The sequence below is a fragment of the Helianthus annuus genome, chromosome 8, assembly GCF_002127325.2.
Source record: "Helianthus annuus cultivar XRQ/B chromosome 8, HanXRQr2.0-SUNRISE, whole genome shotgun sequence".
Classification (NCBI taxonomy): domain Eukaryota; kingdom Viridiplantae; phylum Streptophyta; class Magnoliopsida; order Asterales; family Asteraceae; genus Helianthus; species Helianthus annuus.
This window is the reverse complement of record NC_035440.2, coordinates 799,137-819,616: the sequence shown is the minus strand read 5'-3', so window position 1 is coordinate 819,616 and position 20,480 is coordinate 799,137. Positions and strand designations below refer to the sequence as shown.

The 20,480-nt window shown below is 34.3% G+C and overlaps 2 protein-coding genes across 2 annotated transcripts; both read right to left on the bottom strand.

Annotated features, from left to right (window-relative positions):
* Nucleotides 1-48: 48 nt before the first annotated feature.
* On the bottom strand, nt 49-3,071 carry LOC110871684 (1,4-dihydroxy-2-naphthoyl-CoA synthase, peroxisomal). Its single transcript, XM_022120402.2, has 9 exons — nt 2,688-3,071; nt 2,297-2,419; nt 2,126-2,227; nt 1,204-1,242; nt 1,020-1,118; nt 896-943; nt 712-807; nt 369-491; nt 49-273 (listed from the first exon to the last, which is right to left on the bottom strand). The coding sequence occupies exons 1-9, from the start codon at nt 2,955-2,957 to the stop codon at nt 157-159; spliced, it is 1,017 nt and encodes a 338-aa protein (XP_021976094.1). The 5' UTR covers nt 2,958-3,071; the 3' UTR covers nt 49-156.
* Nucleotides 3,072-4,434: 1,363 nt separating this feature from the next.
* Nucleotides 4,435-11,799, bottom strand: LOC110871685 (polygalacturonase At1g48100). Its single transcript, XM_022120403.2, has 7 exons — nt 11,428-11,799; nt 7,568-7,699; nt 7,145-7,369; nt 6,688-6,735; nt 6,381-6,588; nt 5,718-5,908; nt 4,435-5,061 (listed from the first exon to the last, which is right to left on the bottom strand). Exons 1-7 carry the CDS (start codon nt 11,740-11,742, stop codon nt 4,666-4,668), a joined length of 1,515 nt encoding a protein of 504 aa, XP_021976095.1. The 5' UTR covers nt 11,743-11,799; the 3' UTR covers nt 4,435-4,665.
* Nucleotides 11,800-20,480: the final 8,681 nt, after the last annotated feature.

Below are 20,480 nucleotides of genomic sequence, written 5' to 3'. Positions count from 1 at the left end.
ATTTTAATGCGACAACTAATAAATTGCATGAGTTGGTGACAACTTATATTTAACCGAATACCAAATAAATTTCATTAGCTCTTATTCCGGGTACAGAGAAGGATACAAAAATGAAGCCACAAAAGCTTATAATATTATTCAAAAAAATTTGATAAATTATGGTCGTCGGGGAAACTTGGAAAAGTTTGGAGGCCTGCGTTCCATGTAAGCTGTCTTTCCCTCGTTGCCTTCTTCCGTTCCATAGAAAATGAGAGTCGCATTTCCACCTAGTTCCTGAACAAAAATCACATGATTAATAAACTAATAACAAAAAAAAAAAAAAAAAAAAAAACCGACAACGAATTTGAAGAAGATGAAAGTGCAGGTACCTGGTGTCCAGCATGGCCATCATCGACCGCATTTATGGCTGCTTTTAGCACGCGAATGGCAGTTGGGCTGTTTCTTATGATCTCCCTGCACCATTTAACTGTTTCCTGTTCTAGCTTTTCTAGCTACCACATGATTAAAATATAGCATTAGCAATTGAAGCGTTATTTAACACACCCTTAACGTAAACCCTGTAAGGTATTATGCATTATTAATCAACTATTAATAGATGTACAGTGGTGATAATTGGAAAGGTAAGTTAATTAAGTTATATATCATAGTTATGGTGAAAACACACACACACACACACACAGATGGCGGTTATTTAAGTGAAAGCGAACTTACAGGGACTACTGTGTTAATCAGCCCCATTTTTTCCGCTTCTTGAGCAGTGTAGAACCGTGCCAAAAACCACATCTCACGAGCCTTTTTAGGTCCCACCTATTCAACCAGAAAGAGAAATTGACTATAAAAACAATCGAATTAGTTACAACATTATATTATAAGATTTATTAGATCAGAAGCTCACCAATCTTGACATAATGGAACTCCCATAACCAGCATCAAAGCTTCCCACCTTTTAGACATTAGATGATAGTTAAGTTCAAATTCCTTAATGAAGAATAGAGTTTTATGTGTGTTCACCAGCTCACCTTTGGACCCGTTTGACCAAAAATAGCATTATCTGCAGCTATTGTAAGATCACAGACCATATGCAACACATGCCCTCCACCAACAGCATAGCCTGCAACCTTGTTAAGAAAAAAAAAAGACACATATTTATGTGCAACAAGAAAGAAATCAACAAGATTAAGAAGTAGAAACGATGAAAATTACCATTGCTATTACTGGCTTTGGCAGTCGTCGAATCTGCACCTGTAATGGGATTAAAGCGCGCTCATTAAATCAATTAATACCATTATGAATATGTATATCATGTTTGACAAGAGATGTGTCTCATGAAAGTGCATTATTTGACTTGAATATATACTATGTGTGGCAAAATTAGCTCGAGTTGTAGCTTTTGGTTGGAGTCGAGACTAGAGCTCTGAAGAATTAAGGTCCCGAAAGCTACGTGGATTGACTTGGTGATCAAAGCGAATATTAATACACATCAAGCAAGTTAGGAGGTGCGGGAGTGCACGCTTGTTTGAGTTATTATAATTCGAAGTGTACGGGCGGAGCCCGTACTCTACGGGGGTTCCAAGGGGGGCAGCGCCCCCTTGGCGGGGGTCCGGGGGCAACGCCCCTGGGAGCAGGGTCCAAGGGGCGGCAGCCCCTGGCTGGGGTAAATTTTTATTTTCATTAAATTGCCTTAATGAAACTGCATCAGAAAAATTTTATTTTCTGGAATTTGACTCATTTTCGAAATGACAAAAGTTGGCGGTTTTTTGGCAATTTTGTCAGAAAATTGAGTTAACTGCCACTAGGCAGTTACACCCCCAAAAAATCCCAATTTCGTAGACAGTTTTTCTTTGGTCACAATTCTGGTTCAGACAATTCGCACAAACAACATACACTGGTTCGATTTCTCAAAATCAGAGTTGTATCCGATTGAATTATTCGGGTGAACCACCGAAATAATTTGATCTGAGAGTGATTACACGCCTCTCTGATCATCCGGTTTCTGAAATTCCCCAACACAAATTACCCTCCAAGAGAATGACATTTTGTCAACAATTCAACACAAAATACGAATTTACTTGTCATTGATTTATATATATATATAGCTGGTACAAGAAGAAATGAAAATGATTACTTGTAAATCAAGAACATTTAGCCGGCCAAAATTCTCAAAATCAGCATAACCATCTCCACTTCTAAGTGCCTGATCACCACCGCTACAGAAAGCTTTGGTTCCCTGAACCAATCATATGTTAAAAACACTCGTAATATTCGCTATGTTATTAGAAAAGAAATAAAAAGGTACCTTTCCAGTGAGAATAATGACGCCTATTGTACTATCATCTCTAGCATCATTGAAAGCGCGAATTAGTTCCTTAATTGTATGCGGTCGGAATGCATTTCTTCTCTCTGGCCTGTTTATTGTTATCTGCAAAACACAAAGGGGAAAAAGTCCATAATTCACATGTTAATGGACCATCAATCAAGTCAAATGAAACAATAACAGTAATAACCTCTATTAAGAAACTGCATTTGACTTTTAAATTTCAAAGTTGGTAGTCAAAATTAAGGGATTAGGTGGCAAATTTAACATTGACTCTTTTTTTGCCCAAGTTTGACCATAGTTGATGAACATTTTCACCGACTATTAATCAAATTTCAGACTGAAAACATATATTAATTATTATTATAGGAACCTTAGCAATGGCTTCTCCTTGGGCTTTCTCGTATATAATATCAGTAAACTCCTTCCCAGAATCATCACACGCAGCTTTCCAAACGGGTATATGAGTCGGAACTTCACCGTGAACCCGGTGATAGCTATCGTTTAAAGAGGCACTGCAACTAGACGAACTTATGATCGGGGATAACGAATGAGGTTGAGGAGGAGGAATCAGGTGGTTACTGACGGCTGCAACCCTCCTAGTGACGGTGATGAGGTCTTTTTCTTGCATTCCGGGAGGCATGGTGATCGGTTTCCGGTGATGGTGATTGGGCAGAAAATGGAGGGAAAGGGTCGTAGTTAGGGAGTGGTGGTTAAAGATTTCGTTATCTTATCTGATAGGGGGGGGGGGGGGGGGGGGGGGTTGTATGGGCAGGTTTTGACTATTTCGATTTGTTTTAAGTTATTTTTGACTTTGTGTGTCAAGAAGAAAGAATCAAAATAGATCTCGATTTCAATACATTTAATGACCGAATTGAAAAAAAAAAAATACACAAATCACATTTTTGGTCAAAGTAATTTCATAAATATTGTATAAAACAATAAATCTAATTTGACCAAGGATGGAAATGGTAGTTGTACCGGGTAATTGATTGAATCGATTAGACTTGGTTTTGAGATCCGGATAATATGATAATCAATTTACTAAATTAAAAAATCAAACAAGTTATATAACTTTAAATAATATACAATTATTTTACTTTTCTTTTCATCCATGATTCAACTATTTTCTCGTCTCTAGTTCTTCTTCTAAATTTCAATGGCTCACAAATCCATCAATTCGTCGGAACATGAAGCACTCTTATGGATGGTAAAACTTCACAAACGTACAAATCCGACTCATCGTTGATGAATTTTCCATTGCATCGGTCACCTAATTTGAACACTAGGAGTAATTCCAAATATTTTGAAGCAAGCACATAAAGAAAAGAAGGAATTTCATGAAATAGTAAAGATGGTGACATAGAGATGCGCACGCTCTTATAAAAAAAAGAAAAAACATAAAACTTTAATAGTAGATAACCTTTTGGATGGTGTTGAATGATAGATTCACGACCATGACAACATTGTAACAATAAAAGCTACAATAGTGGCGATAGGAGCTACGAGTAGGGGTGTTTATGGTCCGGTTTTGATGTTTTTAGCTCATAATGTGAGCCAAACTGTTAGTAAGGTTTTTTCATTATCTAAAACAAGAACCGAACCGTTAAACTTTAAAACCTAAACGTTACTAATGCAAGTTTGTATGTAAAAAAAAATCTTGCTAATTTTTCATATTTTTAAAAATTTTAATCATTTACTTTCACATACGTAGCTTGTAGGTAATAAAACCTAGATATGACTTACATATGTGTATGTTATATACAAAAATAGAAGTTGTCTATAGAATGTTTCTTTTGTGTTTGAAAACTAAGAGAGATAGATAAACATTAAATTTCTATAGATTAGTTTCTTTTGCTTTCAAATTTTGTAAACTTTTATAAAAAAATATATTTATTTTGTTCTTTGTATTCTCATAATATTTAATAATATTTAATGTTTTGCAAAGATGTCTCCCAAAATGAAATAAGTGCTTACTTCAAACAACTTGTGTTTAATAAAAAAACAACAATTTTAATTTACAATTGATTTTGTCAGCAACGGGTTAGAAAGCCACTACTAGAGCGATGTGCAACCCAACCAAATGAACACTAATATACTTTGTATTTCACAAAAATAACTAAACACAACAATAAAATCTTACTATAAATACTGAACATCAAGCGAAAACAAATACAACTTGTTCTAGTGTAACAATAACACCATAAGAATCAATAATTTCTATAATACAACCAATCCCATACTATAATACTAACTATATATACACTCACCTCAAGCATCTATATAATACATAATAAAGGGGCCAGCGACGACACCGACCTCACTGATTGATGCCCCAAATCATATTTAGGCTATGCTGCACATCCAGCCTCATCAGGGTCCAAGCTGCTTGACGGTGCACCTTGTTGTATACAATCAATTTCTGGGATAGTGGGTGCATATAACTCCCCAAAAGCTTGCCAACAAAAGGGTTCATACATGTGGTAGCCTTTGGACACTGGCTTTAGTTCAATGTCGGTCAACCTTACATCCCTACAAGGTTTGTTGTCACTACATGAGACATGAACCGGTTTTACTGTGTATGTTCCTCGTATGTTTTCATATGCAATGTTTGAGACAGCCACTGCGGACGTGTGGTTCTTGCAGGTGCTGTGGTCACAGTAGTATTGATCAATCATGATTGGGAATTCGACTTCTGAAACTTGAATGTTTGAGAATAATACTCCTTGCACTGACCCTGATCCTCCCTGCATATGAACATTTTGGTACGGGTTAATCTTAATTACATTTGATTAAAACTTCCGTAATCTTCAAAACATAATGTTCATTTTTTGAAGGAATATTTTAATTGAACATCTTATAATTTTGTGAAAGCTTGGAAAAACGGAAAGGTCGGCTCAAAGTTGGTTACAAGCAAAATGGTTTCAGGCCGAAACGAGTCGCTTTAAAAAAATCAATTTGGTTCGGGTTAAAGCGTGTTATGACCAAGTAAGTTCAAGCCTAGCCACTAGGCCTGGTTTAAGCCAAAAGCGGATTAGGCCCATATTTATTCCCACGGCCCAAACCTTTAAACCAGCATGTAAAATATTTTATTGTGTATTTTTTATTTGCGAGTTAAATTACTATATTTTAAATGTAATTTTATCATACATCTTGGTTTTAATTAAATCAGTTTTCGTAAATTTAGTTTAAACTAATAACTGATTTAATACAAATAAAAGGTAAAGATAGTGATAAAAGAAACGGACATGGGCACATGGCTCAGTTTGGGCCCATTTACAAAATAAAATTTAAGAGGTGTGCTAGTGGGCTTCGGCCTACACAATTGGTAAAAACACACATTTTCATAATGGTTTTTTTTTTTTTTTTTTTTTTTTTTTTTTTTTTTTTTTGTAGTTTGTACCTGCCAAGTCTTGATCCTAACGCCAGTCATCGTGTTGTGCATGTTAATGTTACGAACAGTGATGTTTGAAACACATGCCGACGTGCCATCCTTTCCTAAACTTCCTATGCTTATTCCATGCCCTGGCCCACAATTTACGTCACGCACAAATACGTTTGTGCATCCCGTTTGTATAGATATACAGTCATCACCTATACGCGAACAATAAAATGTTACATAATATTAAAAATATCGATAAAAACTTTTGGTGCAAGTTCATATAATGACGATCTATCGGTACAAAAATATGCATAATGACCTAAATAGTAAAAAAAAAATCATATTTAATGAATGTATATAAAATACAATGATTGAAGGAGTTTTATAAATACAGACAAAGAGACTGTGTCTTACTTTTGTGTGTACACACTTTTTGGATAAGGTGATAGAACTTAAGAGTGCAAGTATGTGACACTATACACATTTGATATGCCTAGTGGGTGTGTATGGTTCATAATTATTTTCGTTACATCAACCTTTATACACGATCATGTCGGAATATGGAGTAACATTGCTATATGTGAGATTTTACTGGGTATGATTGTTGTTGTCACGATTATAACCGAAAGAAAAATATTAATCTAATAACTGAACTTAGGGGATAAACAATTAAATATGATTTACCACAAGCAAGATCGGTGGTGTGGATTAACACATTCTTGGAGTTCTGCAAGTGAATTCCATCAGTATTGGGACTGTCACCAGGAGACGCAACGCTAAAACTGTACACTAAAACTCCGTCACAGTTGTCAAATTTCAGGTGGCACTGAGGACTGTTTTGTATTGTTATGCCCGTGACTGTCACGTTAAAACTTCCATAAAACCTCAACGCCTGGAAAAAAAAAGTAGGTGCCACGTCAGACTACAAACATCATAAAAAAGTTAGTATATAGTTATTCAGTTCATTCTTTTTTTCCAAAGGGATCCTTACAGTTGGCTTTATACTAGGCATTTTCCCCACTAATGAGCTGCTGCTTACCTGCCATAACCATTTTTTTATAGTTAATAACATGAATACAAAATTTCTCACTCGATACGAAAACATGAGTCGAACAAAATTCATAGTTTTTGGTTTAGCCTATACAGTTTGGAGCCAAACCCGCAAAGATGTTTAGCTAAATGGGTCGGGTTCTGGTCGTACTGACTGCTGGTTAACATGCTTAACCGTTTTTTTATAATTAAGATTATTGTGTTATAACTAAAGTCGATTAGGTAAATTATGCCAAACTTTTAAAAAATAAAAGAGAAAATGACTATTGTGTTTTATAGTGTAAGCATTATTATATGTCGTGACCGAGTTCATGTATTTGACATAACACAACCCGTTTATCAGCCCTAAATTATAAATGAAGGCACATAAAAATTGGTAGGGATAGAATTGTACTTACTTGTGGATTTTGTGTAAGTGTGGTATTGTATGATGAAACGACCAGTTGTTCTTCATTGTCGATAGGATCATCAAGTATAGATTTTGTCCACCAGACAGAACCTCTTCCATCAATGGTGCCTTTTCCTTTGATTGTGAGTCCTACAAGTTTTGTAAATTCAAGCCATTGTAGGAGACCTTTACCCCATGCATTTGCATTTATTGGAGCTATTATTGTACCATCAAGCTGCAATGTATCATTTATACTTTAGACTACTATATAGTTAGAATAATATTACCAAGGAGGGTCAAGGGTGTATGAATTGAAAATACATTTTATTTTAGATTATTAACTACTTCTTTTTTCAACCATTTTTGTATTTGATTCTTTAAAATCGATACATTCAAATGAAAAGTAATTATGATTTTGCATTGCATGGTTTACCTGAAAAAGAATGTTTCTTTGACAATATGGGCCTGAGAAAGAAATGGGTCCCACGAGGAATTCATAACCCGAAGGCACAATCATCGTTGATGCTTCCACTTTACAAGCATCCGCCCATGCCCCTTGAAATGCCTGCATAGCGCCCACACGTCTTTGATGAGCTTTGAAGTCACATTATGTTATGTATGTATGCCCTATTTTTTAAAGATATTATTACACCCTACTTCTTATTCTAAAAATTGATAAGCATGTGTTTGTTTGTATTTAGCTCAAAAATGTTTACTTATCAGTTTTTATTTGTTTGAACATATAAGTTAAAGGGGGGGGGGGGGGGGGGGGGGGGAAGTGTTGTGTACCGGGTCATGTTTTTTAGAGGATTTTTTTAATGTATCACTGATATACTATTTTTCTTGTGTACTACTAACTTATGGAAAGTTACCCTGATTTACCGTATACTTTTTTTTTTTTTTTTTGTGAAAAAACTACACATATTTTTGAAAAATCTTGAGTACGTCATTAAATGAATAAAAGTATATCTATATGTCATACAGTTGGTAGTTTGCATTTGAAGGTTTGTTGGGAATCTGGACCATGCAAAGTACTGTTATGAGTCTTCTGGTGGTCCCATCTAATTTTGTTCTCTTTAATTTATCATCAAATTCCTGTTATCTTTTTGCTATGATATGATTTAATTTCTTGTTTTTTTATTCTATGATTTTTATATAAAGATAAAACACACAACACTGAACGGCCACCTGTCTTCTTCTAGAAACCACACAAGTTGCAACAAACTTTAGAGTAAAAAAAATTAAAGCAAATGTAAATCTCGTGACAAATGGATGTCCGTCCTTATGTAGTACATGCTAGCTTTGTTGGAATATTTAATTCCAACAATAAATGCAAACTTCAATTGTAGTTGTACATGTTGTTAGAAAACTGAAAACGGTTTTTTTTTTTTTTTGAAAATTATACTCTTATACATTTACCAACCAAATTATACTCAACCGTTGCCTCCTTATCCAATCGTTGCGTCCTTAGTCGCCTCCATGAAAATAGTGTCACAAAAGGCAACGGTGCGGGCGGTCAACAAAAACACGCCGGTTCACAAATGGAAAAATTAGGAACGGCTGTTGAATTTCACGAACAGTGGTGATGGTTCAAGAAAAGATTCTTGAGCACTATAAAACGGAGCCGTTCCCTTTCACTTTATTTCCCATTTGCCACTTAAAGTTCCCTTTAACGCAGCATCTTCTTTTCCGTCTACAATCGTCGTTTCACGTTTATCGTCCGTTTCCGTCTCCGGCTCACCGTTCCAACGAATCGATGACTCCAGCGGCCGCACCACACTCAAAACACCAACGCTTTCGGTGCCGCGGAACCGATCTGCAAGTCCTCAACCGTCACGGTTCAACAAGAAGAAACGGATGTTGATCGGTGTAGTGTTTTAGGGGGTTGGGATAAGTTTTGGGCGAATGGGGCATAAAACGGGGTGATGGGCGAAACGGCATTGCATCGACATCGGAGGATGGAGATTGCGGAGAGGATGGATGAGGGCATGATGCTATACAGAAAGAGAGAAGATAAAGAGTCGTGGTTTTGGTTTTTACTGTGGGCAATTTCCCTGGTATTATATTATTTGATAACAATAAGGTTTTGAATAAAGAAATCTATAAGTTATTTGATATGTAATAGTAAAAGAACGTGAAATACTGAATTTCATATATAGTTTTTGAACCTTATAAAATATCACACACCAAAACCAAATATAGAATATCACAGGATGCTTTTCCTAGGGAGTTATCATTGATTCAGTTTCATCTATATTTTATTCGTCACTTTGTATATGGATTGTATTCTTTACTTTGTATTTTATGTAATTGAAATTTATCAATAGTAAAAAACGAAAAATGTAAATAACCTAATTCAATTTAATATAGTTTTCCAAATATCAGAAACCATTTTTCTGTTTTATTTAAATTATTATTGTTTTTATAAATTCAGTATGATCAACTACGATGTAAATCACTTGATTTTCTCCTTTGCGTTCAATTTTAATTTATTTTCAAAGATGTGTAACTTTTTCTAATTTTACATTTAAATTATTATTGTTTTTTTTTAATTTAGTATCATCGTCAACTATCAAGTACGATGTAAATCACTTGATTTTCTCCCTTGCATTCAATTTTAATTTATTTTCCAAAAGTTCATAACTTTCTTTGGTTACTGTTTTTTTTTTTTAATTTACTAAATATCTATTTTGTATGAAAATATATAAGGCTGCTCGGTATGGTGGTGTCGTCCACCCCGTCTCCGACCGGCGCCGGCGTCACCCCATCCCGCCCCCCTCCGTCTCAGCTCCGTCCCCGTCTTCAACGTCGGAATATCGACGTTGAGGACGATCCAAATGGTGGGCCCCCTTCTTCTATCTCCGGCGTCCTCTCCGTCACCCCATCCCGCCCCCTCCGTCTTCGTCCCGTCGCCGTCTTCACCTCCGTCACCATACCCAACAGCCTAAAAAAAAAGAAACATCTTAATGGTTTAATTTTTCATGTTCAGGAAGACCAATCTATTGCTAAAAATAAGATACTACTAAAGTTATGGTTATATAATTTTGGTTACGTTTTGTTTTCTCAAACTTTCTAACAAAATGTGAGTGTGACTTATTGAATTCTTTATTTTTTTATTTACGACTTATTATAAATTTTCTTTAAAACTGGTTGCGAGAGTTGACGTATAATTAACTAACTTGGAATTGAGGGTGTCACTCACAAATTTTACTTTTTTTTTAAACACCCCCTCACATGTTTTACCATTCAGTTATTACAAATTTAACACCATATGCATGAAATTTTATTTTGTATTTTTGGATGTTATTTAAATTGATGTTTTAAAACTCCTCATTTTAATTAGATCAACTTGGTCTTAATAATATGTATTGCAATTATAATTATAAAATAATAGCTTAAAAGATGTTAGTCTTTATCAACGTCCCGCCGCAACGCGCGGGTTAACGTCAACTCGTTGACATTCATAAACAAACCACCGAACCCGAAGAAGACCGGGCCAAAACTGAAAACGGTTCATGGTTAGTTTTAAATATAAAAAACACTCCAAAATGACAAAGGTAGTAGAAATGGTTAGTAGGTTGCGGTTGTGGTAAAAGCAAGTGTTAGTTTACATTCTTCTAAAGCTTATTTTATCACTAAAGCTTATTTTATGATGTGTATAATCTCGTAAATTAATCTATTCGATATTAATTAACTTTCTAATACATTTGTTTTCCTAATCATAAGGAAAAGTGTTTACTTGTTAACTCGAGCCTGCATGGCCAAGTACTAAAAGCGTCTCTTTCAAATGTAAATTTGTCTTGACTCGTTATTTGACTCGCTCAGCCACTATCCTTGTCACATCTAGTGACATTATATTTACCGAAAATAATGCAAATGTGAATGCTTACTAGGACTCTCTTTATTTTAGTAGTCACCTTCCCCTGGATACCTATTGTGGGCCCCATCCTTTCGTATCGTAGAAATGGGAGCTACAAAGTTAATGAACATGGGCGTAGGATAATAGGGGCTGGAGGGGGCGGCCGACCCTCCGAACTTTTCGTTCAGTAGTGTGGAGTATGTAGTTTTCGTATAGAAATTTTTGGGTATATACGTTTTTGACCCCCTGGTATTATAGAAATATTTTAGTATATACGTTTTCGACCCCCCAGTCGGAAATCTTAAGCTTCGCCACTGTTAACGAATCAAACCTAAACTATATAATAAATCATTTAAGAAGTATGTTAGGGTATGTCGTGTGCATGAACATGTTACTTAATCATAATCGATATGCATGAACATATTATATCTCACCTTTGTATCATCAGAATGACCATCCCCTTTAGCTCCATAATCAAGCACATTAAATTTTGAACCTTTGGGTGGAGGCGCTAGAGGTTCTTCTGGAGTTGGAAGTGGCTGTTGTTGTTGTTGTTCTTGTTTCGATTTTTGCTTCTTGTGTCCATGATCATTCTTTCCTTTCTTCTTGTACAAGGAGCTTAAAGTACCTCTGCTTTGCCTCCAATGCTTGCCCCCCCTTCTGGCATTGCAAGTTTCTATGCTTGAAGCCCACACTAATGTAACAATCACAAATGCAAATATAAGCTTTCTGAAACTAAAATCACCCATGTTGTTGATTGCCAAGTGTGTCAATGTGTGTGTGTGTGTGATTGGTGGATTTTAGATGGCCAATATGAGGAGTTTGTTTGGTGTTTATATAGGCAGAGGAGTTCAAAAAAAAAAAAAGGTAACTCTGCAAAGCAAGAGATTGTTTGATAGCGCCTGATATTCCAATTTTAAATTCTTTATTCTCAACTTTTCATATTACTTGTTTTTTTTCTGTGAAATTTAGTTGAGTTGGAACATATGGTCCCACTTTGGCCAAATGGCAATATTTTATGGTGGTTAGTTGGCCAATTGGTTAAGCCTATTTGCCTTGTGATTATATACATGTATTATTACATAGTTAGTCCCTGTGATTTGCACAAAATAACATACTTAGGTACTAATAGTTTAAAATCACATTCTAGGGTATTAACTTTTCATTTTGTAACGTTTGGAGGTATTAACGTTATTTGTAGGTTTAAAATCACATTCTATTAGTACCTAAGTATGTTACTTTGTGCAAACTACAGAGACTAACTATGTAATTAACTCTATTATTATTTTTAAAACTTTTTTTGACACTACAGATATGAAAATATTGGTTAATCGTCATAATTATGAACTTATTTGGGCAATTAGTTATATTATTACCGATTAAACGAAATTATATACTTTTCAAGATCAAACAATTTTTAAACAAAATATTCCAAGTTACTCTGTGCCGTAAGCAAGGTGTTTCTTATGCATTTTTTGTTGAAGTTATGAGATTTAGTTTACATATATATATTCTTCAGTAAGCTTGACGTTAAAGGTGAGATTTTACTGCGTATTACCTTACAACTTAATTTTTGTTTCCGTAATAGTTTTACAAGAAAATTCACAAATGTAACAAAACTTGTATAAACATATAATATCTATACAACAATATAACACATGTACTGTATATACCTTTTATAGATATACCTTTGATTAATATGTAATCATGAACAAAATCTCACAATTTAAAGTTTTTATTTCGAATACAAAATCGACGTGGTTGTACAAAGCATTCACTTTTAGAGTAAGTCAATGATGATATAAAAAAAGCTCAAATATTTTACTTTCTAATGAAGTTATGATTAAAAAAAAGCTCAAATATTTTATTTTCTAATTAAGTCATAATATTATTTTCTAATGAGGTCATAATATAAAAAGCTCCCTTACATAAATATTTTATTTTTTAATGAAGTCATAATAGAGTTAAATGTCTGGATAGTCCTTGTGGTTTGCCTTATTTTTCATCTTTAGTCCCTAACTTTCTAAAATTACAGCTACAGTCCCCAACTTTTCAATTTTCGTTTTCGGATAGTTCTTGTGCCTAACATCAGTTAGTTTTCTCAGTTAAGAGGGTGTGAAATGACAAAATATAAAACTTGTGTTAATACAAAATCGACATGGTTTGTACAAAGCATTCACTTTAGAGTAAGTCAATTATGATGTAAAAAAAGCTCAAATATTTTACTTTCTAATCAAGTTATGATAAACAAAAAGCTCAAATATTTAATTTTCTAACGAAGTCATAATATAAAAAGCTCCCTCACAGAATCGGGGGACGGACTGTGAATACTCTAATATGATACATTTTAAAAACTTGTGTTAATGATAATTAGAGAGGTATAGCGTCCATTGGCAAAGGCAAAGCCTTTAAAACACCAAGGTTGGAAAGGGGGAGGTCTTGGGTTCAAGTACCACAGACGACAGGGGATTAAAGAAATTAGCCGTTAAAAAAAACAGATTCATAAAAATCAGCATTTTTACAGTTTTGTGTAATTTGATATTTTCAAAGTATGCAGGCCATGCACATGATCGTTGGGCATCTAACCTAAAGAAGCTAAGATTATTACACAAACGGCAAACAGAAAATGTAAAAGCAAATATCCAAAAATAACCATTGATGGCTTTGTTAACGGTCCACATGAAATGATTCAAATGTAATTAACGAAAACGGACAGATACCAGTAACGACGAAAAAGATTATCTTTGACCCCACAACTAAACTTCAAGGGCTTCTCGTATGCGCAACATATTGTTTTTATTGAAAAGTACACCTATATATTTATTACCAAATAAGTTAGGTTTAACTGGGAATAATAATAATAATAATAATAATATTAGATCGGACACCATTAATTAAGTTATAATAAACCACACAGGACCCGCGAACATGCTTTCTGTTTTAGTCCATAGTTATTTTTTATTATTATTCATCGTATTTTCTTGGGGTGAGCAAGTTTAGGTCCAGACCGAAAATAACCGAGAATCGAACCGAAAATATACCCAATCCGACCCGAACCCAAGTACCTAGGTATTTAGATCGGTTCCAATAAAATAGGGTCGGGTCAGTTCTCGGTTCTTTTCATGGTGAAACCCGACTTGGACCTATGAACTGGAACCGACCCTATATTTAGGGTAGTGAATCGGTTCTGTATTTTATGTTTGATCGATTCTTGGGTCGGGTTTTTCCTTTTGCTCACCCCTAGTATTTTCATTTCAATTTAAAACATGAGATAAATGTAGTTGATACATATAATTAAAAAAAAAAAATTGCATTTTGCTTACACAAATAGAAGTGAGAAGATTGCAAAAATCAGGGTAAAGTTATTCTACAATACTTCTAAAAAAAGACGTGTATAAATACACAATTGATCACAAAATATAACACAATATCGAAAAATATAACACAATGTCGAAGAAAAAAGACATAACGAGTCATAAAAAAGGAACAATGATGCAAATATAGAAAAAAAATACAATGATATATAAAAGACACAATGATATAAACAAGAAGTCTAAAATCTACAAGCTAAACATCTAAAAACCAAAAAATCTCACATCGTAGAGTTCGATGAGACGGTTCCAATGCCACTTGAATGAAGTCAATCGGAGTCCGTTTGACACTCTTCTTACGACTTCTTATTTTTAGTAGACTTTTCATTTAATTGGTTAACTAGTAAAACAAAAAGTTTTATATATTGATTCAGAGTCGAACCTGCTACTTTACCGGTGGACCACTTTTAAAAATTGGATACCGTCGTAATTAATTAAAAATCTTAATATTGTGTGTATTAGTGTGTATTTGCAATGTTAGCAAATATGTAGGATCAAATGAATAATATATGAAGTCTGAAGTAGTAAATGAACCACTAAATAAGATTTTGAATCATTTTTTAGAATCCGGTCCAACCACTGGTAAGTGATCTAACCCATAATCTACCGGTCTATATGAAAATGATTAAAAAATGCTCAATCGTATAACCTATACAGCAATTCATGTCTGAGCGTTCCATTTGAATAGTGAGTAAAACACTTGGCTTCTTTTTTATCCTATTGAAGTGCTCCGGGTTCCATTCCCAAAAAATGAACAATAAATGAAATTTATGTGTAGATTTGTCTTCTCAAAGATGTGTACACACAAATACTAGATTTGTTTTACCTTGAATTCAACTTTTTTTCTTCACGAATAATATACAATATCGTTTATGACTCGAGTGAGAAAGGACATATTAATTATATGGAGCTACAAAGGACACGTGACTAAGTAGGGCCGTTTACAAAGTCTTCAAAACTCAAAACCAAACACAGAAATATGACCTTCAATTTATGATCACATGAGTTGGATCACGGGCTATACAGCCTATCATCTAAGCCTCACCCTCAACCTTTCACACATTATCATTCCATATTAAATCAAGCCTCGCTCTTTTATTCCATATAGTTTATGAGCCTACGTGGTTCTATGTCCATCTAGCCCCAAAACTAAGGGAAACAAACTTAATGTCCAGTGCCTTTCTCGATCACAAACAGATAAAACCGATAAAAAAAACAACTAGATGGACAAAAGTGACGTTGATGTCGATCATGTGCCTTTCTCCATCACAAACAGATAAAACCAATAAAAAACAAATAGATGGATAAAAGTGTCGACGTATACACGTTGTTATTATGTTACATACTCAGAAAATAACATGTTTATTATACAACTAAATTTAAGTAGTCAGCAACTATAAGGGGAGGAGGGGTGGTTCACTAGTGATAGTTTCTATCACTCTCACTATCCAATCAAATCATGCCATGTCAACACCCAATATTCTATCACTAGTGATAGAAACGTAGGAGGGTGGTATCACTAGTGATGGTATCACAACCTTTTTTATTTATTCCATCAGTGTACAACTCCTCAGCACTAGAGTACAATCCACCATACACAAAGTTCCAAACTTCAACGCATGACCACCACAACGCGTTAACTCTTCCACGCGTGGTGGATGTGAGTGGCAGCGGTGTGTGGTATTGTTCCACGCGTGATACCAAAGTATCACGTACCCACCCCGAGTCACCTAATGCACTTGAAGGTAGTGCTTATAATGAGAGTTAAAAAAACAGTAGAATCGGTGGTTACATAACCATCTTATTTAAAAAAAAAGGTAAAATAATGAGAGTTACAAAAAGAGTAAAATTAGCGGTTACAAACCATCTTATTATAAAAAGGTATATGTTTATGCATTTCTTATGGTTTTTTTACTTAAAATTGATGCGCTCATTCACTGATACAAATTTAGGGAGCGTAGGATGAGAGCATACGTTTTCTCTCCAGAAGATACAAGCTAGTAACCCTATGTGTTTTAGTAAATAGTAATTCTTACAAAATATTATATATTATCAATTTGTAAACATGTAGGCACTATCATGTTGTATTTTGTGCTTTAGGTGAGTTTTGTGTTGTTTCATGTTGTATAGTTTTAAATAGTGTTTGTACATGGTTTTTGTTTGTGATTGTTAGAAATATAATAAACAAGTATAAATGTAGCATAATATACAAATTAGACATATAATAAAAAAGTATAAATTTAGCATAAGTAAAATATGATGCTTAGAAATATTAACACTATATTGACTTTTTAATATCTTTATAACTTTTAAAATACGATACTTTTATAAAATCCGAGTATATCGTTGCGATGCATCTATTTTTATCAACTTTTCGATTAAAAAAATTTGAAACCGGGTTTGAGAAGTAAAATGGCTTTTCACTGAAAAAACAACGAACCGAAAATGTTTTGGGCATGTTACGACTACATTCTTTGGGTGAGTATAGATATAATTTGTAACACGTGTATGCATTAAACTATTGTAAATCATCTTTTACAATTTAACCTCACAACTTTTTTTACTTTCAACTTTGGTCCTCTAAACTTTTCAAATTTCACAAAAAATTTCGCTTTACATTTCGTTCTAAATTTTGCGAGTTCACACGGCGCAACGTGCGTGTGTGGTTAAACATTTTTACGTTGTCAATTATTTATGTCCGTTTGACAGGTTCATCGTAACACACGGGTCCTATATCGACTTAGTTATTCTTTTATATGTTTTACATGTCGGTTTAATTTCTTCGCATTAACACGCCGCAACTTTAGTGTTGGTGGTCGTTGGCAGTAGTGTGGCATTGGTGTTCGCCCCGCCGTAACGCGGGGGTGCTTAATCCTAGTTTCTGTTTAATTTTGAAGTAATAATTGTGTAAAATAACAAAATAATATGTAATGCTATTATAGCAACAAAGAATTTCTTTAATTTGTATAAATTGTTTTACTAACAAAGTATTTGCTATTATAGTGAGTTAAATATTTTTTTATAAATAATTTGATTTGGTACAAAAAATAACTTGATTTAAAAATAAAGAAGTATTTTTTATTCTATTGTTCGTTAGGCCTTGAGTTGTACTTCAATGTTTGTAGCATTTTGCTAGATTTTTATAATATGATTTTCATCAGAAGAAAACAACATAAATGGAGTGAAAGGTTGGTTTAATTGAATTGTATATTTGATATAAGCTCTCGTGAGTTTGTTTTGGATGTTGTTATAATACATGTAATCACAAAGTAGTTGAATATAATATTCATTCACTCAATACAGGGGATTTGTAACCCACCCATGGTTTTCATCAAATTGTACACTTTTTTATGTGGGCAAATCCAAAAGACAACGTCATTATGTTTTCGTTGTGAGGTAGTGGTGGAGTGGTTGGGGAAAAACTTGTGACGCAGGTTCGATTCTTACTTTTCCCGTTATTTTTTTGCGGTCTCTAGGTGAAAGACGAATACAAGTGGCGCCTGTTTGTCTTGGATAGGAGGTGAGGTTTTACTGATTATTCCACTGTCGTGCATTCGGGCGGGTGGAGGTCGGGTTTCCGCGCATCTGGGAGAGCCAAGGGACTGGCCGCGGTAGAGTAGTCGACCTTAGCCACAACGCCCGGTGTCACGGTGGTTGACACGTCGTTCCTTACCATTCAAAAAAAATCTTATGTTTTCAAATTGTTTTTTATAAATTTGCACTTTTACTTTTTTTTAAATAGCAATTTTATATACTGTCAAATTACACCAAACAAACACTAATCTACTCGTTGTATAGACCAAGCGTGGCCACTATAGCCCCTTCATCTCATGGAATACAGAATTTGGCCTTCCCTCGTTGTTACGGCCACGAGAGGGAGAGAAAGGGAGAGAGAGAGATTGGTGGGCTTTGGCTTTTACCAATTAATTTTTTTCCAAACCTACTAATTTCACATACATCCTCACTACTCCATTTTCAGGCATTTTGATGACGTGGATGTCACGTATCGAAAAATATCAAACCACGTACCTCACTAGTACACATGGTCTTATGATTGAACCCAATACCTTCCACTAAGAGACAAGAGTCTCTACCAATTGAGTTAGCCTCACGTTTTGCACTTTTACTATTAAATACAAATTTGCTAATTAAAGGATTGTTAATGCTTAAATGTAACTGAAAATGATTGGTGCACAAAAAGGGTGATAATTTCTAACACCACATAACATAAGTTAAGCATGTATTGAGTTGTCATATATAGCACGTTTAATAAATGAGTCGTGAACTAGTTTGTCTGTTATATAGACCGATACCCCTTGATAAAACATATCAACCCGCAAACATGCTTAATTCAAATCATGACATGTTTAATCCATTTTTTTATAACTCACCAAACTGATTAATATGCTTACGACTTTACTATTATTTACCAATCCATCCACATGTTTGACATGTAACACGTTAGAGAAATGAGTCGTGTTAGAGTTACATGATTTTAAGTGTTCACCATAGGTTTAATGCTTCTCACACAATGACCAAATAAAAATATGAGCCGTAATAGGCTAAACAACTCAACCTACCAATCTGACATAATTTACACCTTTATGTTTAGGTAGGGTGTAAACCAACCAGACCGTTAGTAAGCTACTTGAGAGTGGTTCACTAAATCTCAAATCAAACTGAACTTAAACAAGCTCAAGCATACAAATTAGTTTGTTTATTAAACGAACATGAACCTACACATTATTTATAATATGTGAGCCTCCCTATGGTTCGGGTCATGTGCAGGCGGTGTTAGTCCTAGGGTTTGGAACAACTGATGATCTTTGCAGACATGCTGACCTCACGAACTGTTGATGAGCTCATCGGTTGTTCGAGCCAAAAATTGTTTCCATGATCAGCGATCTTGATTAGTCGTTTGCTATTGGTCAGCTGTTTGAACCTGATCAATTGTTTTGAGTTATTCTTTCAAGTCAGTTAAGTTAGACCAAGCTAGTGGTTAGCTCAATAATGCCCCCATCATGGGGCGTTTTCTGCCATGTGGCAGTCCAGATGGGGCATTATTGGGCGTTATTGCAAAAGTGCCGTAGTGGGAATAATGCCCAATAACGCCCTTCCAATCATTACACAATTATTTATTTTTTAATTAAAACTTAAAATACTTTATTAAATTAAAAAAAATACAATACTAGAAATAAAAAAAACTAGAAAAAAGTAAAAGAAAAAATTACATTGCCAAAAAATTGCACAATTTTTTAAGGACTTTTGAAGTTAATTTTTTTAAATACAATCAAAATGCAGGGACTGAAATGAAAAATCACCTTTTTCTTCCTTTCACCCACAACAACCACCTGCAACTTTTGTTTTTTAAATCACCTTCTAATTAAAACTAAATAAAACTATTTTTTTTTGGTTTTTGTAATTAAAACTAAGTATACACACATGGCAAGGTTCAATTGGACAAAGAAATCAAGTTCCAGCGTTTTACAAATCACGCCAACGTCCATTTTTTTCGCAAATAACGCCGGAAAACGCCTAGAGGGGTGGCAACAGGGCGTGATCGGGCGTTTTCGGGCGAGATTCCGGGCAAAAAACGCCCCACTACGTTCGCTCTTATAGTCTATACCTTTTTAACCTGTGTCATTGATAAAAATGATAGTTTTAAGTGGCCGCTTAAAATCCATTTTATGTAGATATTAAATTCTTCTGTCTTTTTATCTATACTATATGATAAAAGAAACCATTTTTGGGACAATTATCATCATATTAGGCCATGTATCTTATAGATAATTATTATTTACTTTAATCTCTTTTAATTAATTATAGATAACCCTCCTATTAGATATTATTTAGTTTAATCTCTTATAGATAATTACTAGGTTAGAACCCCGTGTATTACACGGGTTGAATAAATGTTATTATATATACTAAATAATAAAAGCAATATATCTTTAAAAACCTTGCTTATTACATAACTTGAATAAATGTAATCTTATATATTAAATAATAAAAAGTTATATCTTTAAAAATCTCATGTATTGCACTGGTTGAATGAATTTATATAAAATAAAATATAAGTAAAAATCGTAAGGGTAAAGAAGGGTACAATAAAGGTT

Coding starts and splice junctions, on each gene's coding strand:
- LOC110871684 (XM_022120402.2), bottom strand. CDS start 2,957: ATGCCTCCCGGAATGCAAGAAAAAGACCTCATCACCGTCACTAGGAGG. Junction 944..1,019: donor TTGGTCAAACGGGTCCAAAG/GTGAGCTGGTGA, acceptor AATGTCTAAAAG/GTGGGAAGCTTTGATGCTGG. Junction 274..368: donor ATGGCCATGCTGGACACCAG/GTACCTGCACTT, acceptor ATTTTTGTTCAG/GAACTAGGTGGAAATGCGAC.
- LOC110871685 (XM_022120403.2), bottom strand. CDS start 11,742: ATGGGTGATTTTAGTTTCAGAAAGCTTATATTTGCATTTGTGATTGTT. Junction 7,700..11,427: donor GTCATTCTGATGATACAAAG/GTGAGATATAAT, acceptor GGCGCTATGCAG/GCATTTCAAGGGGCATGGGC. Junction 6,736..7,144: donor CACTTACACAAAATCCACAA/GTAAGTACAATT, acceptor TGGTTATGGCAG/GTAAGCAGCAGCTCATTAGT.